Raw genomic sequence first — 22,760 nt, forward strand, 5'->3', positions numbered from 1 at the left:
ACACAAGCCAACATTAAACAGCATATTTATGCAAATGAGTCTGCTCGTAAAAGAACCCAGTGAACACCATAAACCATGTTGCCGGTGGAAACCGTTGCACACACGCGAGTTGGAAACGTTGCCTTCGGACTTGTATTGGTGCTGGGTTGCCAAGTGCTCTTGGATGCAACTGGGTGACGGAAAGCATACATCTGCTACCCAGCATGCTCGCTGCTCCGTCTGCGCTGCAGCCAATCGCAGCCCTATGTCTTTGATTTCGACAGTTGAAGCTAATCAGTACTAATGCTGGAAAACAGGAGGAATGAAAGAGGGAAATAAGCAGACTGAGGGGGAGAACGAGGGATCTGCCTTGGAGCGACATAAAAGAAACAACATGAAAGGATTCCTGCGTCACAATGTAGTGATGGAGCCATGAATGTAATATTTGCTGTACTGCAGCCACACCTGGCTAGAAATACAGCAAAAAAATACTATACTTTTTGGATGAAGTAAGATCCTAGAAGACACACTGATAAAATAATCACAAGATAGTCACGCAAAAAAAACCCAAAAAAAAACAAACAAAACCATCTCTTTTCTACATCATGAGAATCTGCCAGTTGTGTTTTTACACTGTGACCAATAGAAATTCTTCAAAATAACTTAATAAAATCTTTATAGGGCGTTTTGACACTAGCCATTTTCTGGCCCTGTGATAAATTGAGATATTGCAGATTTGTTATGATTTGGTCAAGTAATAAAAGCTGTTTTCGGGTACTGAGCTCTGGTCCTCCTGAAATCGGTGGTCTGGGGATCATTTCAAGTAGACTCTGATTGCTTGTGTCTGAAACTTAAGAAATGATGTCCACACTATCTCTCTTAAAAAGCAGTGTAGTGATAAACATCTCTGTATTCCAAGTAAAAAGGAACAATACCTCCTGAATTAAAGAGATGGCTAGATAACTAAACTTCAATTCAGACATGTCTGACAACCTTCTTGCCTCAGAATCCTGCCTGAATAGGCAGCATTTCTTACGTCGCAGACACGGACTCTGTGTGGTCCACTGCAGGCGTGTGGAAGCTATCTGCTCCTAGTGCCATGTGTAGGGTCATGTGTCAGGTGCATTTTGTAATGTGACTGCTTTGACACGTTGATACGTTGCTTTCTATCAGTATATCCGAAAAAAAAAAAAAAAAACATACAGCTAGTTTGCAGAAGCTCCTGTGCAGTAAAATGCTGAGCATCCCAGAAACTCTGTTCCTCACTGTTTGAGTTTGTATCCAAGCAAAATAATAGAAATGGCCAAGATTTTTGCTTTTCTGCATGGAAAAAAATGATGCATGGAATTGTGAAGTTGATCATTGGTTGGAAAAGAGTTCATACGTGTGAAAACAATCCAGCAACAATAAGCTCCTCCCCCAGATGAGCCCAGAATCCTGAGTCCCAGTTATAAAACACCCTTATATTGACTTCCACTAAAAGCTAATGGAACTTTTCTTATAAACTTGCTCATTTGGAGATACAAGGTTTTTGCATGACAGTGACAATATACAAAAACCTTAAACAAAAAACTGTATATTTATATATAAACAGCAGACTATGTTCTATTTCTTGGTACAGTGTTAAGAGTCATAATAAATAAACCGTAATGCAACACATAATGCAATACTGTGCCTAGAAATATACATGTAAACATGAAAACAGGATGGTATCTATTTATATAATGGACTTTACATATAAACACACATACAGTAAGCAGCATTCTCTTGTATAAAGAGAGAGATAAATCTATTATAAATTATACTGTAACACTGTGGGCGTCCAAACCCAACTCAACATATAAAAACAAACCTGGAATCTCAAGTCAACTAGTATTTCATATACACCTTATTTATTTATTATTTTGTTCTGGTTGGCAAATAATCATGAACAAAGTTGAAAAAAAAAAACGTATGTAGATATCTATATTAAATACATTTTTAAAAATGATACAGTATTTCTTTCTCCGTTTATCTGGACATGTGTTTCGGAGCGTTTGTGGCTGGAACTCCTGCTATAATCTCTCAAACTCTGGAATGTTTCTGTAGAAAGTGAAGTTTTACAGTCGTGGTTTGGAAAAGTGAAAGTTCACATGGACTGGAAAAAAAAAATCTGAGAGAAAGAGGAAGAAACGCTAAGTCGCTCATTCTAATGCTTTTAAATGGCTATTATTTAAAGTTATTTAAAGTTATTTATAGTTAAATGACAACCTAAAACTGTTTCCACATGCACTGCACTGTGTATAAAAACATGCTACGCTCAGCAAAAGGGTTAAACTGGCTCCTCCACGGATCTCAAACCTGACGACGCCTCTGCTAATTTGTTGCAGAGCAAAAATGAACAATACATACAGTATGTTTTTTATCTTTATGAAAAAATACAACTCTAGAGAATTGGGTCCAAAAATAAGAACATTAAAACTATTCAAAATGAAACATGGCAGAGAGGTTAAAGGGCCCATATCATTTAAAGAATAAAAATAATTACTTTAAAATAAAAAAATGTAGTACATAAAAATTGCTAAATTTTTTTAGACTGCATTATTCATTTCTTAAGCCTTTTAGTCTATATAAGGAAACTGATACCCCGTTTACACCTGTTCACTTTGTAATACCTAAATATCAGGATTATATCTGCATAAGTGTAAACACACCCAAGATACATTTAAAACCGATACAAACCAAATCATAGCACTCAAACCACTGAAGCAGGTGGGAGGATGGTTCCTCTTATTGAGTGTTTGGTTATTTCTCAATACAAAGAACACAAGTTTGGACTCCTGTATTTGGCCATGATGGACTTGACGATTTTGGCTCGCGAGTGCATACTCCCGAGGACGGGAGGACGCAGGACTTTTATTTTGTAATTGGAACAGCAAAGTACTTGATGTCGTCACCCTCTTAGTGGTCTGGAAACCATTGCATTCTCACCTACAAATAAGTTTAAACTTTAAACGTATAACTTTTAGGTATGTACTTTCTCCTCTACCATTATGCTGACCCTGGTGCGACATGCTTTCTGGGATATTGGACTGTAATAAGTCCACACAAGTCGCGCCAAGTGGTCCAGGTCGCAGGTTTGAAACCCCCGCTCATGCAGCTTTGCCATCAAGCTGCCGGAGCACAATTGGCCCTGCTCCCTCTGGGTGGGTAGATGGCGCTCTCTCCCCACATCACTCCTAGGGCGATGTCCGCAGCACAGGGCGTCTGTGAGCTGATGTATCGGAACCGAGTCGTTGCGTTTTCCTCCAAGCATGCTGGCTGCTCGGCAATTCTGCATCAGCAGCAGCTCGAAAAGCTTCACATGTATTGGAGGAAGCATGTGTTAGTTTTCCCCCTTCTGGTGTGTTGGGGCATTACTAGTGATAGGGGGAGTCCTAGTGAGTGGGTTGGGTAATTGGCCATGTAAATTGGGGAGTCACCTTCTATGCCTCCTTGGTAATGTTGGTATTTGTAGTGAACTACTAACTGGTAGTTCTAACTGGTCTGCCACTGACAATTCTCAAGTCTCTAGGTTCCTTTCAAGGTTTCTTCCTCTTATTCCAGGTTCACAATCCAAAATTTTAGCCTTGATTTTCAGTTGACGAGAGTTTTTTGTTGAGCGAAAAAATTTTTAATCGAGGATCTCTCGGCGCTCGCTCAGTGAAGAACGCTCGCTGAGTCATGCCGAGCCAATGGGATCACTCAGAAAGAGAGGAACACAGGTCCAAACACATCTTTTGCATGACCAATGCTGTTTATGGAGAGTCTGAACACATTTTAAAATAATAAACTCTGATTTTGTTCAGTTGCTTCATATAAACCATATAAATTCATTTTAGACTCACTTCAAGTGGGTATTCTCCTCTCTAGAGATTACCTGGCTTGACATCACTAGTTCTCCTGTGTGTTTAGTTCTGCTGTGTTCTTGTGATGAAACGTGTTTCTGAAATACTGCCAGAGGAATCAGTGATTTCCCAAGGTGGTTTCCCGATCAGTCATATAGTGTGAACAGCACAACCACATAAGAGGCTCGGACCCGTATCTCTGTAAAGCTGCTGTGTTACAACATCTGCTGTGAAACGCACTTCATAAATACATTTGAATTAAACTGAATTAAATCCTTGTGGTTAAATTCTAATCAGCATACAATACTAGTCACGTATAGTAATCAGGTGTAAACAGGGTCTTAGTGCGGATGTCACAAAATCCAAAAGTTTTTATACATATATATCTCATAGCTGTCAAACAAAAACCTTGTATCTCACTCTTCTGTTTTTTTTGTGACAACGCTATTATTAAACAATTCTATGTTGAATGGATCAATAGAAATGCTTCATTTAATGCATGAATACATTTAAATGTATATCAAGTGCAAATCATATTTTGGAGAAACAGGTTTCACCGCTCTGATGGTGACTTTATGCATTCTTTTCCTACAGAACTAAAGCAGGTTTGCTCTACTCACTCACATTGATGTTGTGAGATAAGTGTTTCAACCTTTTCTAACACACAGAGCATAATACAAAGCAGCTAATCAAAACAGAGGACATTTACATATCTTCAGTCTTATTGGCTGGACAACAAAAACAGCATGTCTATGCAGGGTAAAGAGTAGTCAGAAAAAGCTCACGTACAAACGAATTACAGCTGTTTTTGCTGTATAAATCCACAGAAACGTCATAAGTCAAATCAATAGAGTACAGAAAAAAAACTAAAAAAAAAAAAGGAGAATATGGGCCCTTTAATAGAATTCCTTCCCAGCATGCCCTCGTATTTGATGAGAAATGGTGAGTGCATTGTACTGCATCCTTTACTAATAACAGCGTGGAGGAGGAAACCGTTATTTAATTAAATATGACAGGAAGTGGATTTGAGTCCCAGAGAATGGCGTTTTATGGATGGATTGTGTGACTCTCATTCGGATGCATTCGTCTTAATGAGGAGATCAGGGCGTGTGGAGCTGGAGGGTCCCGGTCAGAGCTGGCCAGCCACCAGAGACTTTGTGTCCATTCAGGTATTAAATGACATTTTCAAAAAGCTGCATCGATCTCATGATGTTCTCATCCTGCAGAGGACAGACAGGCACAGGTGAGACATTTCAGCTTCACACCTGACGCCACAAGAGAGAATAGCTTCATAAAAACAACAGGACATCTCATTTTAATAAGGCAACCCACAGGCTGAGGAAGATTTTCTCCTGTTCTCTTTCCTGTATGTGATTCTAACTGTTAGCTCCTAAATCCATCTCAACACTGTATTATGATAGAGGTGTATTATTTGCAGAATGAGCAGAATTGCCCTTGCTCTCTCTGGGAGGGTAGATGACGCTCTTTTTCCTCATCACTCCAAAGGGTGATGTCGATCAGCACAGGACATCTGTGAGCTGATGTATCAGAACAGAGTCACTGCGCTTTTCTCCGAGTGAGCTGTGATGCTACTCAGCAATGCTGCATCAGCAGCAGTTAGAAAATAGGCAGATGCTGACTTTACATGTATCAGAGGAGGCATGTGCTAGTCTGCACCCTCTTTGTGTTAAGGCATCACTACTGATGGGGGATATACAGCTGGCTAGCAGCTGAATGGGTGGGACAACTGGCTTAGTAAATTGAGAGAATGTTTTTAACATTTAGCATTTACTTTTTTTCAGCGTGAACAAATTATCCCATCTCAATCCACTAATAAACACAAGTTAAATGTATAAAAAAAAATGTGTAAAATAATGGTATTTATTTTACAGACATTTATTTGACTAAGTTGCTTAATTTTATGTTCTATGTAATTACATTTACTTACATTTTGGCAGCAATCTATAAATTCATCTATGGTGACCACTCCATCTTTATTCTTGTCCATTTTCTGTCGAGACAAAGCAAAAAAAAAAAAAAAATCTCAATGAATCCATTTACAACTGATCTGGATAAGGTGTAAACACATCCATATTGCATTAAAAACAGGTGCATTTCCCAAAAGCTTCATAATGCTAAGAAATGCGTTATCTACGGTGGCCGAGAAAGCCCAACGCAGTGCAAATTGAAAAGCGCTGCAAAAGCACAAAACACATCCATCAAAATTACAACACAGGCGCAGCAAATAGAAAAACGCGCTGCAAATAGAAAAACGCGCTGCAAATAGAACCACAACACAACGGAAGTGAGTCACAACACAACAGAATTTTCCCGGGGGACCTTAAAAGATACTGTACCAGCTAAGCTGCGTCTTCAGTAACGTCTCGGACTTCACTATGTGTACAAAGGACAATAAGTGGCAAACAAGGCGTTTTGTGAAGCAGAACTTTTAATAAACATAACTTACTTTTCAGAAGCTTGTTTGCCACTTATTGTCCTTTGTACACAGCTGGTACAGCATCTTTTTAGGTCCCCCGGGAAAATTCCGTTGTGTTGTGACTCACTTCCGTTGTGTTGTGGTTCTATTTGCAGCGCGTTTTTCTAGTTGCAGCGCGTTTTTCTATTTGCTGCGCCTGTGTTGTAATGGATGTGTTTTGTGCTTTTGCAGCGCTTTTCTATTTGCACTGCGCTGGGCTTTCTCGGCCACCGTAGTTATCGTTAATTACAAAATTATTTCTTAAACCCTTACGTAACTAAACTACTAAATGAACTTCCTCATAAACAAACAAGCAATTCAGCACCTTAAACACCAGTTAGTACATTATTTGGTAAGATTGATTGATTGCTTTCAGGAAATGCCTTCCTTTTACTTAAACCACTTTAGCAGTTATTGTTTAAGCAGTATAAATACATTCATATCTCAATAACTCTGACTTTCTGGGATATATGAAGAAACTGTTTCTTTCTACTGTACAAAAATATATGTCAACAGCCAAATTACAATAAACAACCATGTGTTCAAAAATAAGGCAAACAGGGACTTAGTGTAAGGAGTAAAAGTGGCTAAAGTCTCTCCAAGAGTCAAAAAAGGCAAGTTACTGGAGGTTATCTGGCTTACCGGAACACTCAGGTTCCTCAGTGTAGCGCTGTCGGGCGGTGCTGCTAACAAAGCTAAAATACTGAAAATCTAAGCTTACTGTAAGTAAACAAAAGCACTTTACTTACCCAAATAAACTTTTTTCATTAGAGAAATCTGTGTAGACTAATATAATATAATATTAATATAACTCCGAACCATATATAACAACTCGCTTACTTTCTCTGAAGACATTTCTGCTCTCTCTCTCTCTCTCTCTCTCTCTCTCTCTCTCTCTCTATGACTGAACATAACCTGAAACTGGATTCATCCGCTCTGAAAGGAGACCGCACCACACCCACAATTTTAAATGATTCTTCTGCATTCTCTGTGCAATTACCCATTCTCACCAGAGAGGGCCCTCAATCCCCCAAATTTACTGACATCAGCTTTAAAATGGGCCTTATAATCCAGTGCGCTTTATGTATGAAAACAGATGTTAGATGATAGTGAGCCTTATAATCCAGTGCGCCTTACAGTCTGTAACATGCGGTATGTGCACACAATGTAAAGTTTAGCTAGTGTGTTCAAACAATGTACAATAAATACCTGGAAAAATATCTCCACATGTTGTCTTGGAGTTTCCTCTTTGAGAATAGGATATGTGCATTTTCCCATCATGTCATAGATGGCTTTCATGATGTCTAACATTTCCTGCAAGACAGAAATAACAATATATTTAAAATATTAATAAAAACTTCTAACTCTTAAGAACTTACATTGTATTTTCTGCTTTAAATGTTATTTTCTGTATTATACCTCTTTTGTTATATATCCATCTTTATTAATATCATACAGGTTAAAGGCCCAGTTGAGCTTCTCCTGGACGGTGCCTCTGAGGAGAATGGATAGGCCCATTACAAAATCCTGCAATTGAATCAAGAATAAGGGCAGCGATCAGAATGATTCAAAGCTCTCTTTAGTTACAGAACTAAAAGGGCACACAACTCAGCAAGCATCAAAAAACTACAAAGAATGTACGTCCTACACGGCTTGTGAAATAACCCACAGGCCTGAGGACATTCATGGAACAGACAAGTTTCTCGCTTATAATTACAGTACAAATCCAACTTTCATTTATTAAAAATGATAACGACGACATTCTTATTTTCTTTAATTGCCAACGCGCTGTAGGCCATACAGTGCTTTTTAATAAATAAAACTGCTGTGTGGAGCAGCGAGACGCGTCCTGCAGCCTCGTGGTCTGAGCGTAAGCTTTTATGTGCTGCTGAAATGTGTTTTATCGTGTTCTTTAAAACAGAAAGAGAATACAGCCAATAAAAGCAGCAGAAATATGAAGTTGGACAGGTGTTCTCAGAGGAGGCTCAGAAATATAGCATCACTGTGAGGCTGGGCTCTATAACTGCACAGCATGTGCAAGCATGAAATATTAAACATGGCAGTGTTACTTACTTCAAAACTCACGGAGCCGTTGTGGTCTGTGTCGAACGCATTAAAGAGAAAATGTGCATATGTGGACGCATCTGAAACAGCAAGCAAAACATTGTATCATCATCTTCATTATTTATGTATAGTTATATGACACTACATTATAATCTAAGTACTACATACAGAGCTTGAGTTCAGGGTGCAAGGTCTAATATTAATATACACTTATCAGCCAAAACATTTATTCCACTTACCTGCATATAGGATCACTTTGTAGTTTTATAATTGTAGTGTGTAGTGCTGTATCTGATCCTTATTTCACACTTTGGGTTTTTTGGGTGGTGGGTCATTATCAAATAGTGCTGGTGTGTTAATATGTTAGTGTGTGTTGTGCTTGTACCAGTGTATTAAAGACAGCAGTACTGCTAGAGTTTTTAAACACCTTTAAACACCAGTGTCACTGCTGGACCGGGAATAGTTGAATGAACTAATATCTTAATTAATCAAAGCTGTATTTTGGGCGTACAGTGAAATAAACCAGTGTTTTACATGTCATTCCCTTGAAGAGACAGGTGCGCTCTGACTTTGGTGAATTGGTATTTTAATAGCACATTGCTTCTGCAGAGAAACAGATACAGGACTACAGTCTGTAACTATAGAACTACAAAGAATTCTCCTAACTAAAAATTAAGAGATCCCTTCAGTTTCTGAATCAGATTCTCTAATTTTGCTATTTATAGTTATATGTTTGAGTAAAATGAACATTGTTGTTTTATTCTATAAACTAAAGACAACATTTCTTCCAAATTCCAAATATAAATAGTCATTAAGAACATTTATTTGCAGAAAATGTGAAATGGCTGAAATAATAAAAAAGATGCAGAGCTTTCAGACCTCAAATAATGCAAAGAAAACAAGTTTATATTCATAAAGTTTTAAGAGTTCAGAAATTCCCTGTTTTTCACAGTTTTCTTGCATCTTGGAATGTTCTCCTCCACCAGTCTTACACACTACTTTTGAATAACTTTGTCACTTCTGGTGCAAAAAGTCAAGCAGTTCAGTTTGGTTTGATGGCTTGTGATCATCCATCTTCCTCTTGATTATATTCCAGAGGTTTTCAATTTGGTAAAATCAAAGAAACTCGTCATTTTTAAGTGGTCTCTTATTTATTTTTTCCAGAGCTGTATAAAGCAAATTAAACAAGTTAAAGTATGTTGAATTTAAAAAGACATTATTGTGTACAGTAGCAGTATTCGTTGGGTATTCATTGGCATATTTTGGCCTGTAGCATAATTTAATATGATTAGCTTTGTTTTGTATTCAGCACAGATCCTGTAAGCACTGGCATTTGTTCTTCACATCAAACGGAATAATGATTCACTTGGAGTTCATCAACAGTGAGGTAATGTCTTCAAGGCTATTAGAATAGTCCTAAAAGCAATAATCAGAAGCAGATGGAGGATTTCTGTAAGCATTTTATTTACATAGTGTTACAAAGTGAAACCCTAGTCAAATCCTCAAAGGTTCAGTTATAAAAGAAGCTCTGGAGAACTACAAATCCCAGAATTACTTAGCTTGGCTGATTGACAAGAGCAAACAACAACAGCCACTTCCACTGCAATCTTTATTCCCAAATGTGATCAGTTACTGTGTTTTTGATACATACGATATGCCCAATTTATTTTCTATCCGTCAGTTTTGATATTTTTCTTTTAAATGATACTACAGGGAAGCTCATGCAATAGTGTACACCAGACAGAAACCACATTTCTAGAAAAAAAGCATATCAATCAGTTTCAGTTTGTTTTCTTAATTATTTTTCGAAAACAAATTATATTAATATTTTTTTTCTGTTCTTAACGTGTGCTGTTATCTCTAAAAGCAGGTTTCTTTGAAAAACTCTGTTAGTTTTGAAAACTTCAAATTCAGAATTGTGCACAATATTACAATAATCATTTATATAAATGTGCAGAGGAGTTTACAGTAGTGCTGAAATTACAAATCAGAGGCTGGTTTCATAAAAAAAAATTATAATAAAATAAAAAACATACAAGAATTCTTAAGCTCTTAAGATGCTCACTAATTTACTACTCTGGACCATGTCCTAGAAACCTGAATTGGGGAGGTCAACTCAGAACACTTTGGACTGGAGTTCAGGAAAGCTTTGTGGTAGGAGCTGTGGTTAACCTTGGAGAAGATTAAGGAGAAGGGGTCAAGGTAGAAGAACGTGTGAAGTGATTCATGAAAATGGTAAAGTAGGAAAGAGGAGTTCTTCTGGTCCTTTTCTCAAAAATTCAAAATTCCATTATGTCTTAACTCAAAAAAGTTGCTTTTAATATAGGTAGTTTGTAATGTTTTTTATGATGCATTGTACAGCTTATTGTATTCAGCACACAACACTTTTAATGTTGATATGTATTAAGGATGGCAGAATGGAGAAAAAACAGTGTAACACTTAATAATACAGCCTGTGTTTTACACTTTAAGCTCTCTTAACTTCCGATGTGACTTCTCTGCATGAACCAATACATACAAATTACTTTTACCGTGTCTTACTGGTACTGATAAGTAGGTACAATTAAAGAAATGAGGACAACCATAAACAAGAGAGCTTTCTGACATTTACCATGTAATTTCCCAAAAATCTCTACAATCTCTGTATGAACCAGTACATATAAAATACTTGTCATACTGGTACTTAAATGTAATTATAAATAAATGGGTAACTCTGACATTTCCCATTTTTCCAAAACATGTGGTGTAATTTTCATGTATGGGTTTTATACATACAGTTCTGGGAAAAAAATAAGAGACCATATGTTTCGATTAAAATGAACATTGTTGTTTTATTCTATAAACTACAGACAACATTTCTCCCAAATTCTAAATAAAAATATTGTCATTTAGAGCATTTATTTGTAGGAAATAAGAAATGGCCCTGAATAATGCAAAGAAAGAGTTTTAATGCATCTTGGCATGTTCTCCTCCACCAGTCTTACACACTGCTTTTGGATAACTTTATGGCACTCCTGGTGCAAAAAATCAAGCAGTTCAGTTTGGTTTGATGGCTTGTGATCATCTATCTTCCTCCTGATTATATTCCAGAGGTTTTTACTTTGGTAAAATCAAACTCATAATTTTTAAGTGATCTGTATATTATTTAAACATTATTTTGGCTCTGTTTGTGGCAGTTAGGAAAGCTTCACTCCAGTTACACTGGTTTCTTTAATTGTATGTATATTTAAGTACCAGTAAGATCCGGTAAGTAATTTACTGTATATGTACTGGTTCATACTACATAGAAGTTATACCTTAACACTCTAAAAAGCCAGCTGTGTTATAAGATTTTACCAAAAACAGAATGAAACTAAGTGTTTTAAAATTCAGTAAACTATTTACACTGATCATGTTAGAGGCTAACTCTTACAGTCAACGATAAGCGTAATGCTCTTGTTTTGGGCAGTGTTAGAACATTCCTGCATGTTTTGGGTGCTTCCTTGCTCTAAAACATGTGATTTAAATGATCAGTTTGTTATCAACAGTCAAAGTAGAAAGTTATATTTGATATATCTACAAAGCTTTCAAAAATGATATTTTTCCTCCCAAAAATAAAATGAATGTCATAGAGAGTTAACCTCCTAGGACCTGCGTCTGGACATCACATGTTGGGCTGTCTAGACCACAACACCAAAGTTTGCTCTGCAAGGGCCTAGTGTCCTCATATGAGGCCATTATACTGTCACCTAGTGGTGGCAGAAGAGTTTAACACGTTACAGTTTCGATTTTGTTCAGATATTTAAATGAACAGTAAATACAGTAAATGCTTATGTTTTTGTACTGTGTTATGTCTTCGTGTTGAAGCAGCACTGAAGCAGCAACCGTATTGCCCAAAGGGGCACAATTGTTGTTTCTACTTATGTTTTGTACTCAGGCAAAAAATGCTGCTGTGTTCAGGCTCTAATTAAATGTTTTGCACATCATAACTAATTGTTCTATTGACATATAAAACTAAAGTCTTCATATGTGGACATCATTTGTCTCAGAAACTACATCATGTAAAAAGATAATTCTTTGTTTTTACACTGATCAGGTGCCAAACAGACCAAATAGCAAAGAGAAATAAAAAATGCATGCCACACAAGAGTTTGGGTCTTAGGAAGTTAAAAAAATATATTTAGGAATGACACTTTAGAAATGACACTTTTGTAAACCCAGTCTGAGTACTGTTCTGATTTTCACACTGGTATAGACAATCTGTTTTTCCAACACTACTGTGCTTTATTGCTTTCTATCTTCACATCATTGCTCTGTCGACATGCTGCTACACTGACCTTCTTTGAACTGAAAATAACAGTTTTCCAGCTCCAGCAAATGTGGCTGTACATGTGATGGAAAATGATAGATAATAGCCACAGATATACTGACCTCCTTGTGGGAAGAACTGAGAGTAAATGTCCTTAAACGTGTCTTCATTGACCACGCCACTTGGACACTCCTGTAAGAAATGGAATCATTACTTTAATGGTGTGCTATTATCTCTGAAAGCAGGTTTCTTTATAAAGGTCTTTTACAGATAGCACCATTTTGAATATGAGCTACAATACTGTATTGTGCACAATATTACAAAACAGCTTTATATAAATTGTCTGAGAAGCCCTTTCAAAACAGCCAAAATGCGCTTGACTGAGGAAAATGAGAAGTAATAAGCACAAAACATCACTTTAATACGCGAGCACAATATGCTATAAGCTGCATGTGTGCAGTGATGGTGGCTCATTCCACAGAGCTGCTCCCATAAGGCCTGAGGAAGCCATTGTTGTCTGGAGGCTTTATTCATGTTTCTCAGTGTTGTGAGAGATGATTAGTCTTCATTGAATCATTATAGCTGATTCAGCGCTTATAATGAATGGTGAGGCTCACTCCTGATTTATAGCAAGAGCGCTCAAATGGAATTTACCCAAGTGCTTAACAGATAAGGCAGCCTCAGCGGAGGAGCATCATTAATACAAAGGAGGAGGAAATACCAGCAAAGCGCTGAGAGAGCTGGGCTTCAGAAGAAATCCATCTACTCCTGACTTTCAAAAGCCCTTAAAGGTTATATTTGTGCTGCTTTTCGTATTGATATGTTAATGCTACAAACTGAAAGTGTCAGCCCGTGCTTAAAAAAATAAAATGTCATTATAATGTTCTGTAAGGCCATTTTAATATGCTGAAGCAGGAGGCTGCAGCAGTAGCTAGAGGCCAGAGCTGTCCTTGTATCATATTCACTTTCTACTTCATTCTGGGGATTTTGTTCCTTTGTTTTGCCTTATTGGATAAGACTAATTATATTTGGCAATGTAACTGGCGATAGTTATGTTCACATCACTGACAAAGCAATAAGAAATATGATTTTTTTATTTTATTCTTAAGAAATGTGTAACTGTCATCATTTATAAAAGACACTCATATTCAGAAGCACACATACAGTTAAAAGATGTTACAGAGGTATGTAGGAGATTGTAGCATGCCTGATGATTCTTACAGGTATAGCTTGATATATACTTGCTTAGCAATGATGGCATAGTTACTTTGATAAATTAATCTGATCACTGAGTGCTCCTTTAAAAAAGTAACTTTGGGTGGAGGTGGAGAGAGAGAGGGGGGCTCGCTGTGTGTGTGTTTGTGTGTGTGAGGTGGAAAGAGAGGGGTTCTCGGTGTGTGAATACTTTTTTTTTATCATTTTCTCCCCAATTTACACGACCAATTACCCAACCAACTCATTAGACTCCCCCTATCACTAGTGATGCTCAACACCAGGAGGGCGAGTCGGTTCCGATACATCAGCTCACAGATGCCTTTGTGCTGACCGACATCACCCTTTGGAGTGATGTGGAGAAAGAGCAAGACTAATTGTGCAATCTCAGGTCTCCGGTAGCTGATGGCAAGCTACATGAACAGGATTCGAGTATAAGATGATGCATAAGTGATGTACTGGATGTTCCTGATAAAGAACTTGAGTGTAATTTTCCATTGAGCACAGAATTGCATGTCAACTGTGTAACTGATTTATTACTTTCTGCTTTTTAATAAAGACTAAGCATCACCCCAGACTGACCATTCATTCAGAACCATTAGCTTGAAATGGGATGGGGGATCTGGGCAAACAAACAAATAAACAAAAATACTACTCAGGGAGAGGTTTACAAAATGAAAGCTACAGTATACGCATGCATAAAAGACTGCTTATTTGAGCAATTGATAGAGAGAAAGAGAGAGAGAGAAAGCTATTGATCCCTCCTTTAGCTATGTATGTAAATAAAGTCTGATGTATCAAAGTCCTGAAGCAGGAAGGCCACAGTAAAATGATCACTTTCTAAATCCAGCACTTTTGGGAAACTGAGCATTGTTGGCTTTTATTGCTACTTTATACTAATGCTTTCTCCCTCCATATGCCAGCAAAGAGCAAATCTAATCAAATAACATTATGCTCATACTTTTAAAATGAGTCTGCTTTATGAACACAGCGATGATCTCAAAAGAAGTCTAATTACACACCAGGGACAGACTTTGCACATGCATTAGTGTGTCCATTATCAGACCGAAGCGCTAGGAGCAGTAAGTAGCTCCAATTCATTATCCACTGCAGAGCAGCTGGAAAATCTGGAGCCTTAGAAGGAACAGAGCACAATGACTTCATAGATAAGAGAATATTTAAAAGGCCTGATATTGTGAAAAAGTCCACCTGGGTCCTATTCACTGGCTTTATCCAAGAGTAAAGAGTGGAGCTCTGGAGAGTGGAATAGCGTGAATGGAGAATTATTATGGAGTAGCTCCTAGTTTTTAGGGCAAGGTAAACAACCCAATTACAGCATTCCCTCTGGTTGTGTGCAGAATAGCTTGCGAAAAGACCAAAGGAAGGAGAGAAGCAGTGGAAAAGCCGCGAAGGCTTCTTAGACTATGGGCCTATTTAACCTGCAGTAGCAACAACTTACGGTTATTAGAATATTGAGGGAAATCATCAATGCCTGTAAGATCTGTAGGTGTTAACTCTTACAGTTCACTGAGGTAAACTGTGCTTTCTTCACTGTGAAAAGAGATCTAGCATAAAATAACTTTCCTCATAAACTTTGGCCAATTAACATCAATGATTTGTTTTTCACTTTCTGTTTTATTGGACCTGCTTGCCTAAAAAAGAAATGGGATCAGATGACAACGGTGGTGGTGGGAGCGCAGCCACATTGTTTTTTTATTTTTTGTGTTGAATTCTTTTGTTGCATGCAGTCCAAAGACAAAACAGCAACACACAAGAGAAAAAACAACACTAAGATATATGAGCATCTGTCTACTTAACTCTTCTCTCTCTCAGAGTCTCTCTAAGGCAGGGGTGTCAAACTCATTTTGGCCGAGGGCCACATTGGCATATTGGCTGTCCTCCGAGGGCCAGATGTAACTTATAAATGTAATAAAATGTAACCAAATGTAATATATGTAAATGAATGTAATTACTCCTTAATGTTAAATAACTCTCAATATATTATTTATTCAATCAAATATTACAGTTGCATGGAAAAAATGTTTGCTTGTTGCTCTATTAACATAAATCCTTTTAATTTGTCATGTCATGAAATCCAAAAACTCCATCAATCAAGAACCAAACTATTCAAGTGAATAGAAATGACATCAAGTTATATTAACTTTGAAATTATTAACTGAAATAAGGCTTAATAAATATAAAATCAAAAATTGTGAGCTGTTAAGAACATAGCATTTCCTCAGATTTAGCAGTTCCTCATCCAACCACTAGTGGGAGCTGCAGCAGCAGCACCACAAGTCCGCAGTCTTTACTGAGTCAGAGCTACAGCCCAGCCACGGGCTACAGGGCTCAGCTCAGCCAGTCTGGAGCGTTTTTACAATTTTTAAGTTCTTCTGTGTATGAAATAAAGATTTTTGTAACCGAATAATACAGCTCTCTACAGTTCATCTTTCAGCCCAATCAGCTAACAGCAGCCGTTTAGAGCATGAGTCACTGCTGGGATTACATTATAAACAGGTCAGTTATCGCGCTGCTAACCTCAGGATGTTTATAACTACGGAGTTTAGTGGACACACCACGGCTGCAAGGTTAGACTGTTGAAGGCTACTGAAGACTATTAAAGGCTATTGGAGGTTATTGAAAGGGTTATTGAGGGTATACAAATTTGTGTGAGAAATTGGTATAAACTGTGCCAAAGAGGCATTTTAGCTGTTTACTAGAAATAAAAAAAGAAAAAATCTATTTCTGATTCTGTATGATTACCAAAAAATTATCCATCTCAATCTGCCACACTCGTTTTAGGAACACATGCAGAATAATTCTGTAAACAAAAAATGTTAAACCAGAATATGTTTTATACTGTAGATTCTTCTAAAATAAAGTAGCCGCATTTAGCTTTAAGGACAGATCTGCACACTCTTGGTATTTTAATCTCAGAGTCACCTGGAATAGTTTTCTCAGTGTCTTAAAGGAGTTCCTGGAGGTGCTAAACAATAGTTGCTGCTTTTTCCTCACACTGTGAAGCTCTAGCTAATCCCAAATCACCTCAAATCACCATCTCAGTTTACAGTTTAGGTCAGGGCAGGTTAGGTTAGTTTAGTGAAGGCAATAAGTAATTCTATATGTGTCCCTTAATTGTTTTCATGTCTTCATTAAACTGCCTGGCCAAAAAAAAGGTAACCATAAAAAAAGGGTCACACACTAATATTTTTTGGACCACCTTTAGCTTTGATTGCAGTATGCATTCACTGTGGTATTGTTTCAATAAGCTTCTGCAATGTCACAAGATTTATTTAAATCCAGTGTTGCATTCATTTTTCACCAAGATCTTGCAGCAGCATTGATGATGGTAGAGTCTGACCACTGCACAAAGCTTCTCCAGCACATCCCAAAGATTCTCAATAAGGTTAAGATCTGGACTCTGTGGTGAACAATCCATGTGTGAAAACGATGATTTCATGCTCCCTGAATCACTCATTCACAATTCCAGCCTGATGAATCCTGTCATCATATGCCCGTGTCATCAGGGAAGAAAAAATCCATTGATGGAATAACGAATAACCTGGTCTATTTTCAGTATATTCAGGTAGTCAGCTGACCTCATTTCTTTTTGGCCTGGCAGTGTATTAATCTACAATGTAGAAAATAAATAAAAAAATGAAGAACATTGAATCAGAAGGTGTGTCTGTCTTTGAAATAATTTGTATCCTATTTTCTCCCAATTTACAAAGCCAATTACCCTAACCACTCATTAGCACTCCCCCCATCAACACCAGGAAGGTAAAGACTAGCACATGCCTCCTCCGATACATGTGAAGTCAGCCACTGCCTCTTTTTAAACTGCTGCTGATGAAAGCACAGCAACTCGGTTCCGATACATCAGCTCACAGACGCCTTGTGCTGAATGACATCACCCTTTGGGGAGAAGGGCCAAAACCAGTTATGCTCTCTCAGGGATTCGGTAGCCGATGGCAAGCTACATAACCAGGATTCGAACCGGCAATCTCCTGATCATAGTGGCAGCGCTTTAGTCCGCTAGACCACTCAAGAGCCCCAGGTGTGTCCGTTAACTGTTAACTGGTAACTGGTATTACACATATTTCTACTTTAACAAACAAGTCTAATTTTTCTAATGAGACACTCATTTAGAAACACAGAATGACAGTAATGAAAATATGAGCTGAACTAAAGGATCCTCCAGCATTTGTTCACTTTCGAAATCTCGAAATGCCTGAAGCATCTTCTCATAGGTGTCTATTGCATGTGTGTTTTGAGTCAACAGGCGTTCAGTTTAATTTTATGATTGAGAACAAGGGTTGAAAACATCCTCTGTGGTAATCAACAGATGAAAAAGAGGGAGAGGAAAAAGATTAATATGCAAAATATAAAGATATTCGGTTAAAAAACACAGAAAAAAGATTAGAATTCAGAGATAAGATTGAGAAATGCTAGTGAACTAATTTGCCCACTCTCGTGATGCAACATAGATGCAACGCTTCAAATGTTGTAGCAGTCATTTTAATGACTGATATTCCTCATTTCAGTGAATGATGACCTTGATACCAAGGTGAAAGTCTCTCTTGTGGAGGTAATATGACTGTTTATGATTGTTAATAAACTCTTAATGAACACATATTGCGAAGCATGAATCAAACCAGTGTTTCAGTGTGCTCATAATTCTTTGTTTATGAGTTTGTTTGAGCTCAAGCAGGCAGCATGACATCAGCAGCATGACTGCCTGACCTCAGAGTGAACTTCATCTTCCTCTGTCCCTGTGCGTATTAAATTCCAGTTCAAGGGTGAGACTAATATCAGCTAGGAGCTCTGCTGAACTCAGTCCTAAAATAACCAGGTCAAGAAGTGCTTGTTCAAAGTTCTGGACAATTGCTGGAGAGTCTGGCTCAATGCTTCTGCACTATCACGATTTACAGAGCTACAGAAGTAGGTGCAGAGGTGTGTGCGTGTGTGTGTGTGTGAGAACACATTCAGTTCATCTGAGTTCCCACTTGGGATATGAAGTTAGACGTTAAGCAGGCCATGGAGGCTCCACTTTTCCTGCCCTTTGTTCTAAATCAGATATTTACCCAGGAACCATATTTATCTCGGGACAATTCTTCTTCATTCTGAAAACTCCAGCCTGGGAGGCAGAGGTGGCAGCTACCCACCCAATTAGGTATGCCACCCAAAATGCAAACTGTTATTCAGTAATATCTGATTATACAGCATGAACCCATCATCCAATAGACAAGGCAATGTGGGAAGGAATGTATTATTTATGCTGTGTCTCACCAGTGGCAGGAAATCTTAAGCTATACCGCTGACTGCGGTGCACATACATAAACCACTGCCTTTTAAATTCCTCTCAATACACAAAGGTATTGACCCTCTATGTAAGAAAGATATAATGACCATGCCTATGTGATGAACTCTCTGCACCCAGGTCACCTTATGCAGTCATTAAAGTGATCATCATTCAGTTACTACTATGAATTATTCTGATCTAGCATCAAATATTCATCTATTATGAAAGCTAAAATGCAGCTAAAAGAGAGAAGAATTTGCAGACGAACCCTAGAGGGTTTAAAGAGGTCAAGGATGTTACTCACATTTCTGAAGGGTTAAGGGTTAGTGCATAGAATAGCGTAATATAGTATAAATATCTGTGTTGTTAAAGTTATTTCCAGAGCTCTGAGGGGCCCGGGTTCAAGTCCCTGTCTGGGTAGAGTCTGCTTGGATTTCATTTGGGGACTCAAGTTTCTTTCTACAGTTCAAAAACTAGGAGATCAGGTGAATTGGCTACTCTTAAACTGCCCTAGTATGTGTGTGTGTGTCTGTATGCAAAGATATAGATTGACACTCTTTCCTGGCTAAACCCCCTAGTGCGTAATGCAGTGCTTATTAATGCAGTCCTCCAGATGGATAGTCAGTTGAGAGTATACTGTGAACAACCGTCAGAAGTGTAACTTTCATTTCTTCAAATGTCCAGTGTACTGTGGGTCCTTTTCTTACAGCACCACCACTTCTAAAGCTTTTTTCTTATTGTGTAAGGAGTTTATTCAGTGTGTTCACATGCATCAGTTCAATTCAAGTGGATTATTGCAGTTATCTAATGATTTAAGTGGTCATGTAAACAGCATACTCTGATTTCCTTAAAAGCAAAGATTTTTGCTAAAACTTAGTAACTTAGTAACTCTCATTACTCTAAAAATTGACTGTATGATGCTGCACAGTCTAAAAAGAAACGTTAGGTGCTAATTTGCTAAACTTTGTGGATATGCCACTATGGAGCTGAGATTAGAGCACTGTCCTGGGCCAAGTTGTAAAAGCTATAAAGAGCATTCTATTTTTTCCCTTAACAGTGGTGATTTGATGAACACTTTTAACACATTTAATCCTGGTTACACTCTTAAGTGCTGGATTTCTCAAGAGGACATTAAAAAGCCTGATTAATGTTCTATACATTTGTACACCCATTAGAAAAAACAGCACATCAGCAGAAAAAAAAAAACATTACTATATTTCTGACTCCCCCCTCAGTTCAAATTTGAAAAAGGCTGAAAAGGGGGAGGAGTAGTTGGAAGGGGCACTGGGTGATGTATGGGTTTAGAGGCAGGGCGCTATGGAGAGCTGAGCTGCAGCAGCAGCAGTGTGCCTCTGATAGCAGTGAGCTGCAGATGGTTGGACGTCAGCAGGGGGGCGGTATTACTGATTGACTGATTTGCATATTGTGAGTATGTGCGTACACCGTCACATCATTCACGCTTTTAGCACAGTTGAACCTGTGATCACAATTAAGCATTTTTTAAAGGTTAGGAAACCCCTACCCCTCCAGCATACCAAGAATCGGAATACCCCACCCCTATGCACGAACATGGGAAACAGAGGGGAAATCTAAGTGGTAAGACCAAGGGGTGAAATGGGATTGGGCTTACATTTCTGTTGAAAAATAAAAAAGAAAGCTAAATGTAAAGGCAAATCCAATTACAATAGGAAGCGTCTGCTTATCTTTACCCTATGGGATAATGACACCCTGCAAACTAATCAGGTTTTTGAGCTTAGCCTACATTACTTATATAATCATCTATTATATTATCACCAACTCCTTGTTTCTAAACTCGTATTCTATCGTATCAGTCCATCAAAACATAGCAGCATTTTGTAATTCTATAACTACAGACTGTAGTCCTGTATCTGTTTCTCTGCATACTTTGCTATCTCCTTCCACCCTGTTCTTCAATAGTCATGATCCCACATTGCCACCACAGAGCAGGTATTATATGGCTGGTGGGTCATTTTCAGCAAAAAGAAACAAAGTGGTGGTGTTAATGTTATGACAAATCAATGAGCGTAAAAAAGACAAACTCTAAAGCTCTATTTATTAAATCCTGTACCTCAGCCTTTACATACACAGCTAACTCTATTAGTGAAAGTGCTGAAGATACAGTAGGAGCTTAATATAGCAACTTGTCCTTTTTACATCATACACCGGTGGATGGTGCACGTGCCATTTTCAGACCCTGTATGTAACACACCCGCATGATTAATGAGTACAATCAGAAAGCATGTTGCATTTACGATGCTATCATCAATCTTATATTACCATACACTTAACATTCTTCTTTAGCAGTACCTTGAGAGCGAAACTAGAGAATCTTCAAATTAGATTGTGATAAAGCAAGTAAATAAACAGCCCACAACAGCTTATGGTGGCTAATCTAACAACACACGACCGTGGCATCAAGGGGCTGTGTGTGCTTTGTTGTTATACTGAGCTCTGGTTAATTAAAAGGGAATGTTTTGTGTAGCTGTCATCCTCTGCCTGGTATGCACACAGGATGAGACAGAGTCGGCGTAATTACCATCTAAAGAGATCCTGCTTTTCTCACAATGCCCCATCAACTACTTCAAGCTGCCCACCAGTCAAAAGTTCTATTAACATCTTTTAGACTGGAGGAGCATCAGCAGGCTCATTACAGTTTATAAATAAACAAAGCGTAATTAAAAGTATTTTTCTGTCTAGTCATCCATGATCATTCAATAATTAGCTTACACGGGCACAGGGCTGGCTTTTGAAATGAAGAATGTTTTTGAAGTGAAGCCTTGTTTAAGGTTGTCTCTGCTTCTGATATGGGTGCAGTATTATAGGCAAGCAATGGCAGACTTCCCAAGTCTCCCGGAAGTCGTGGGATTCTACTGCATATCAATAACAGTTCCCTGATGCCCTCAGGTCAGAAAAAATCTCCAACAAAGAAAGTGTGAAAGAAAGGGAAAGGTAGAGGAAAGCGTTCCCCTCATGTGCATATTCATGAAGCGCATGCAAAACAGAGAGGGTTCTGATTGGCCTGTTCTCTGCAAAGAGTCTGAGTCAGCCAAACAGTTTATAGTGTGCGTGGGCAGTGTTTTTCCCCCTCCTGGACGTATATAAAAGGTAAAGTTATATTAGATTGGTGGATCAGGTCTGGGGATTAACTGAAATTAATTTTTGCAACTTGGGATGTCTGCAATGGCCTGTAGCTAAGGTGGCCAAGGCAGGTCTAAGAAGTGATTACGTGACATTATATGATGCTTTAGAGGGACGTAGTGTTTACATAGCCTTAAATGTTTGGAAAGAGTCTGCTAAACATAGATTTTGAGAGGCGTCCCAGGAGCACCTAAGTGCTACGGCCTAAAAGCCAGACTTCATCAGAGTCTGCCTGTCATCAGAGTCTAGTGCCTTTTGTCTCTTTACGTGATGAAGAGGCACCATCTGTGACAGGAAAGGGACACCTGATTTACATTTACATTTATGGCATTTAGCAGACACTCCACATCCAGTGTGACCTACAAAAGTGCACTGATGTTCACTGAAAACTAACCCCAGCTAAAAGTGTGTAAA

The 22,760-nt window shown here is 38.2% G+C and overlaps 1 protein-coding gene across 4 annotated transcripts in view; it reads right to left on the minus strand.

Moving 5' to 3' along the window:
• Positions 1–3,631: 3,631 nt before the first annotated feature.
• The window catches only part of kcnip4a (potassium voltage-gated channel interacting protein 4a), a 261,287-nt gene continuing 242,158 nt past the window's right edge, over positions 3,632–22,760 (minus strand). For all 4 annotated transcript variants that reach the window (XM_049482709.1, XM_049482710.1, XM_049482711.1 and 1 more), the window contains exons 3-8: positions 12,796–12,865; positions 8,395–8,465; positions 7,741–7,848; positions 7,531–7,635; positions 5,794–5,856; positions 3,632–5,065 (exon numbers count right to left, since the gene is read on the minus strand). In XM_049482709.1, coding sequence (XP_049338666.1) covers positions 5,018–5,065; positions 5,794–5,856; positions 7,531–7,635; positions 7,741–7,848; positions 8,395–8,465; positions 12,796–12,865 — 465 coding nt within the window. In that variant the 3' untranslated portion in view covers positions 3,632–5,017. The remainder of the gene's footprint in view (positions 5,066–5,793; positions 5,857–7,530; positions 7,636–7,740; positions 7,849–8,394; positions 8,466–12,795; positions 12,866–22,760) is intronic.

This window comes from Astyanax mexicanus, chromosome 8, assembly GCF_023375975.1.
Source record: "Astyanax mexicanus isolate ESR-SI-001 chromosome 8, AstMex3_surface, whole genome shotgun sequence".
NCBI classification, from domain to species: Eukaryota; Metazoa; Chordata; class Actinopteri; order Characiformes; family Acestrorhamphidae; genus Astyanax; species Astyanax mexicanus.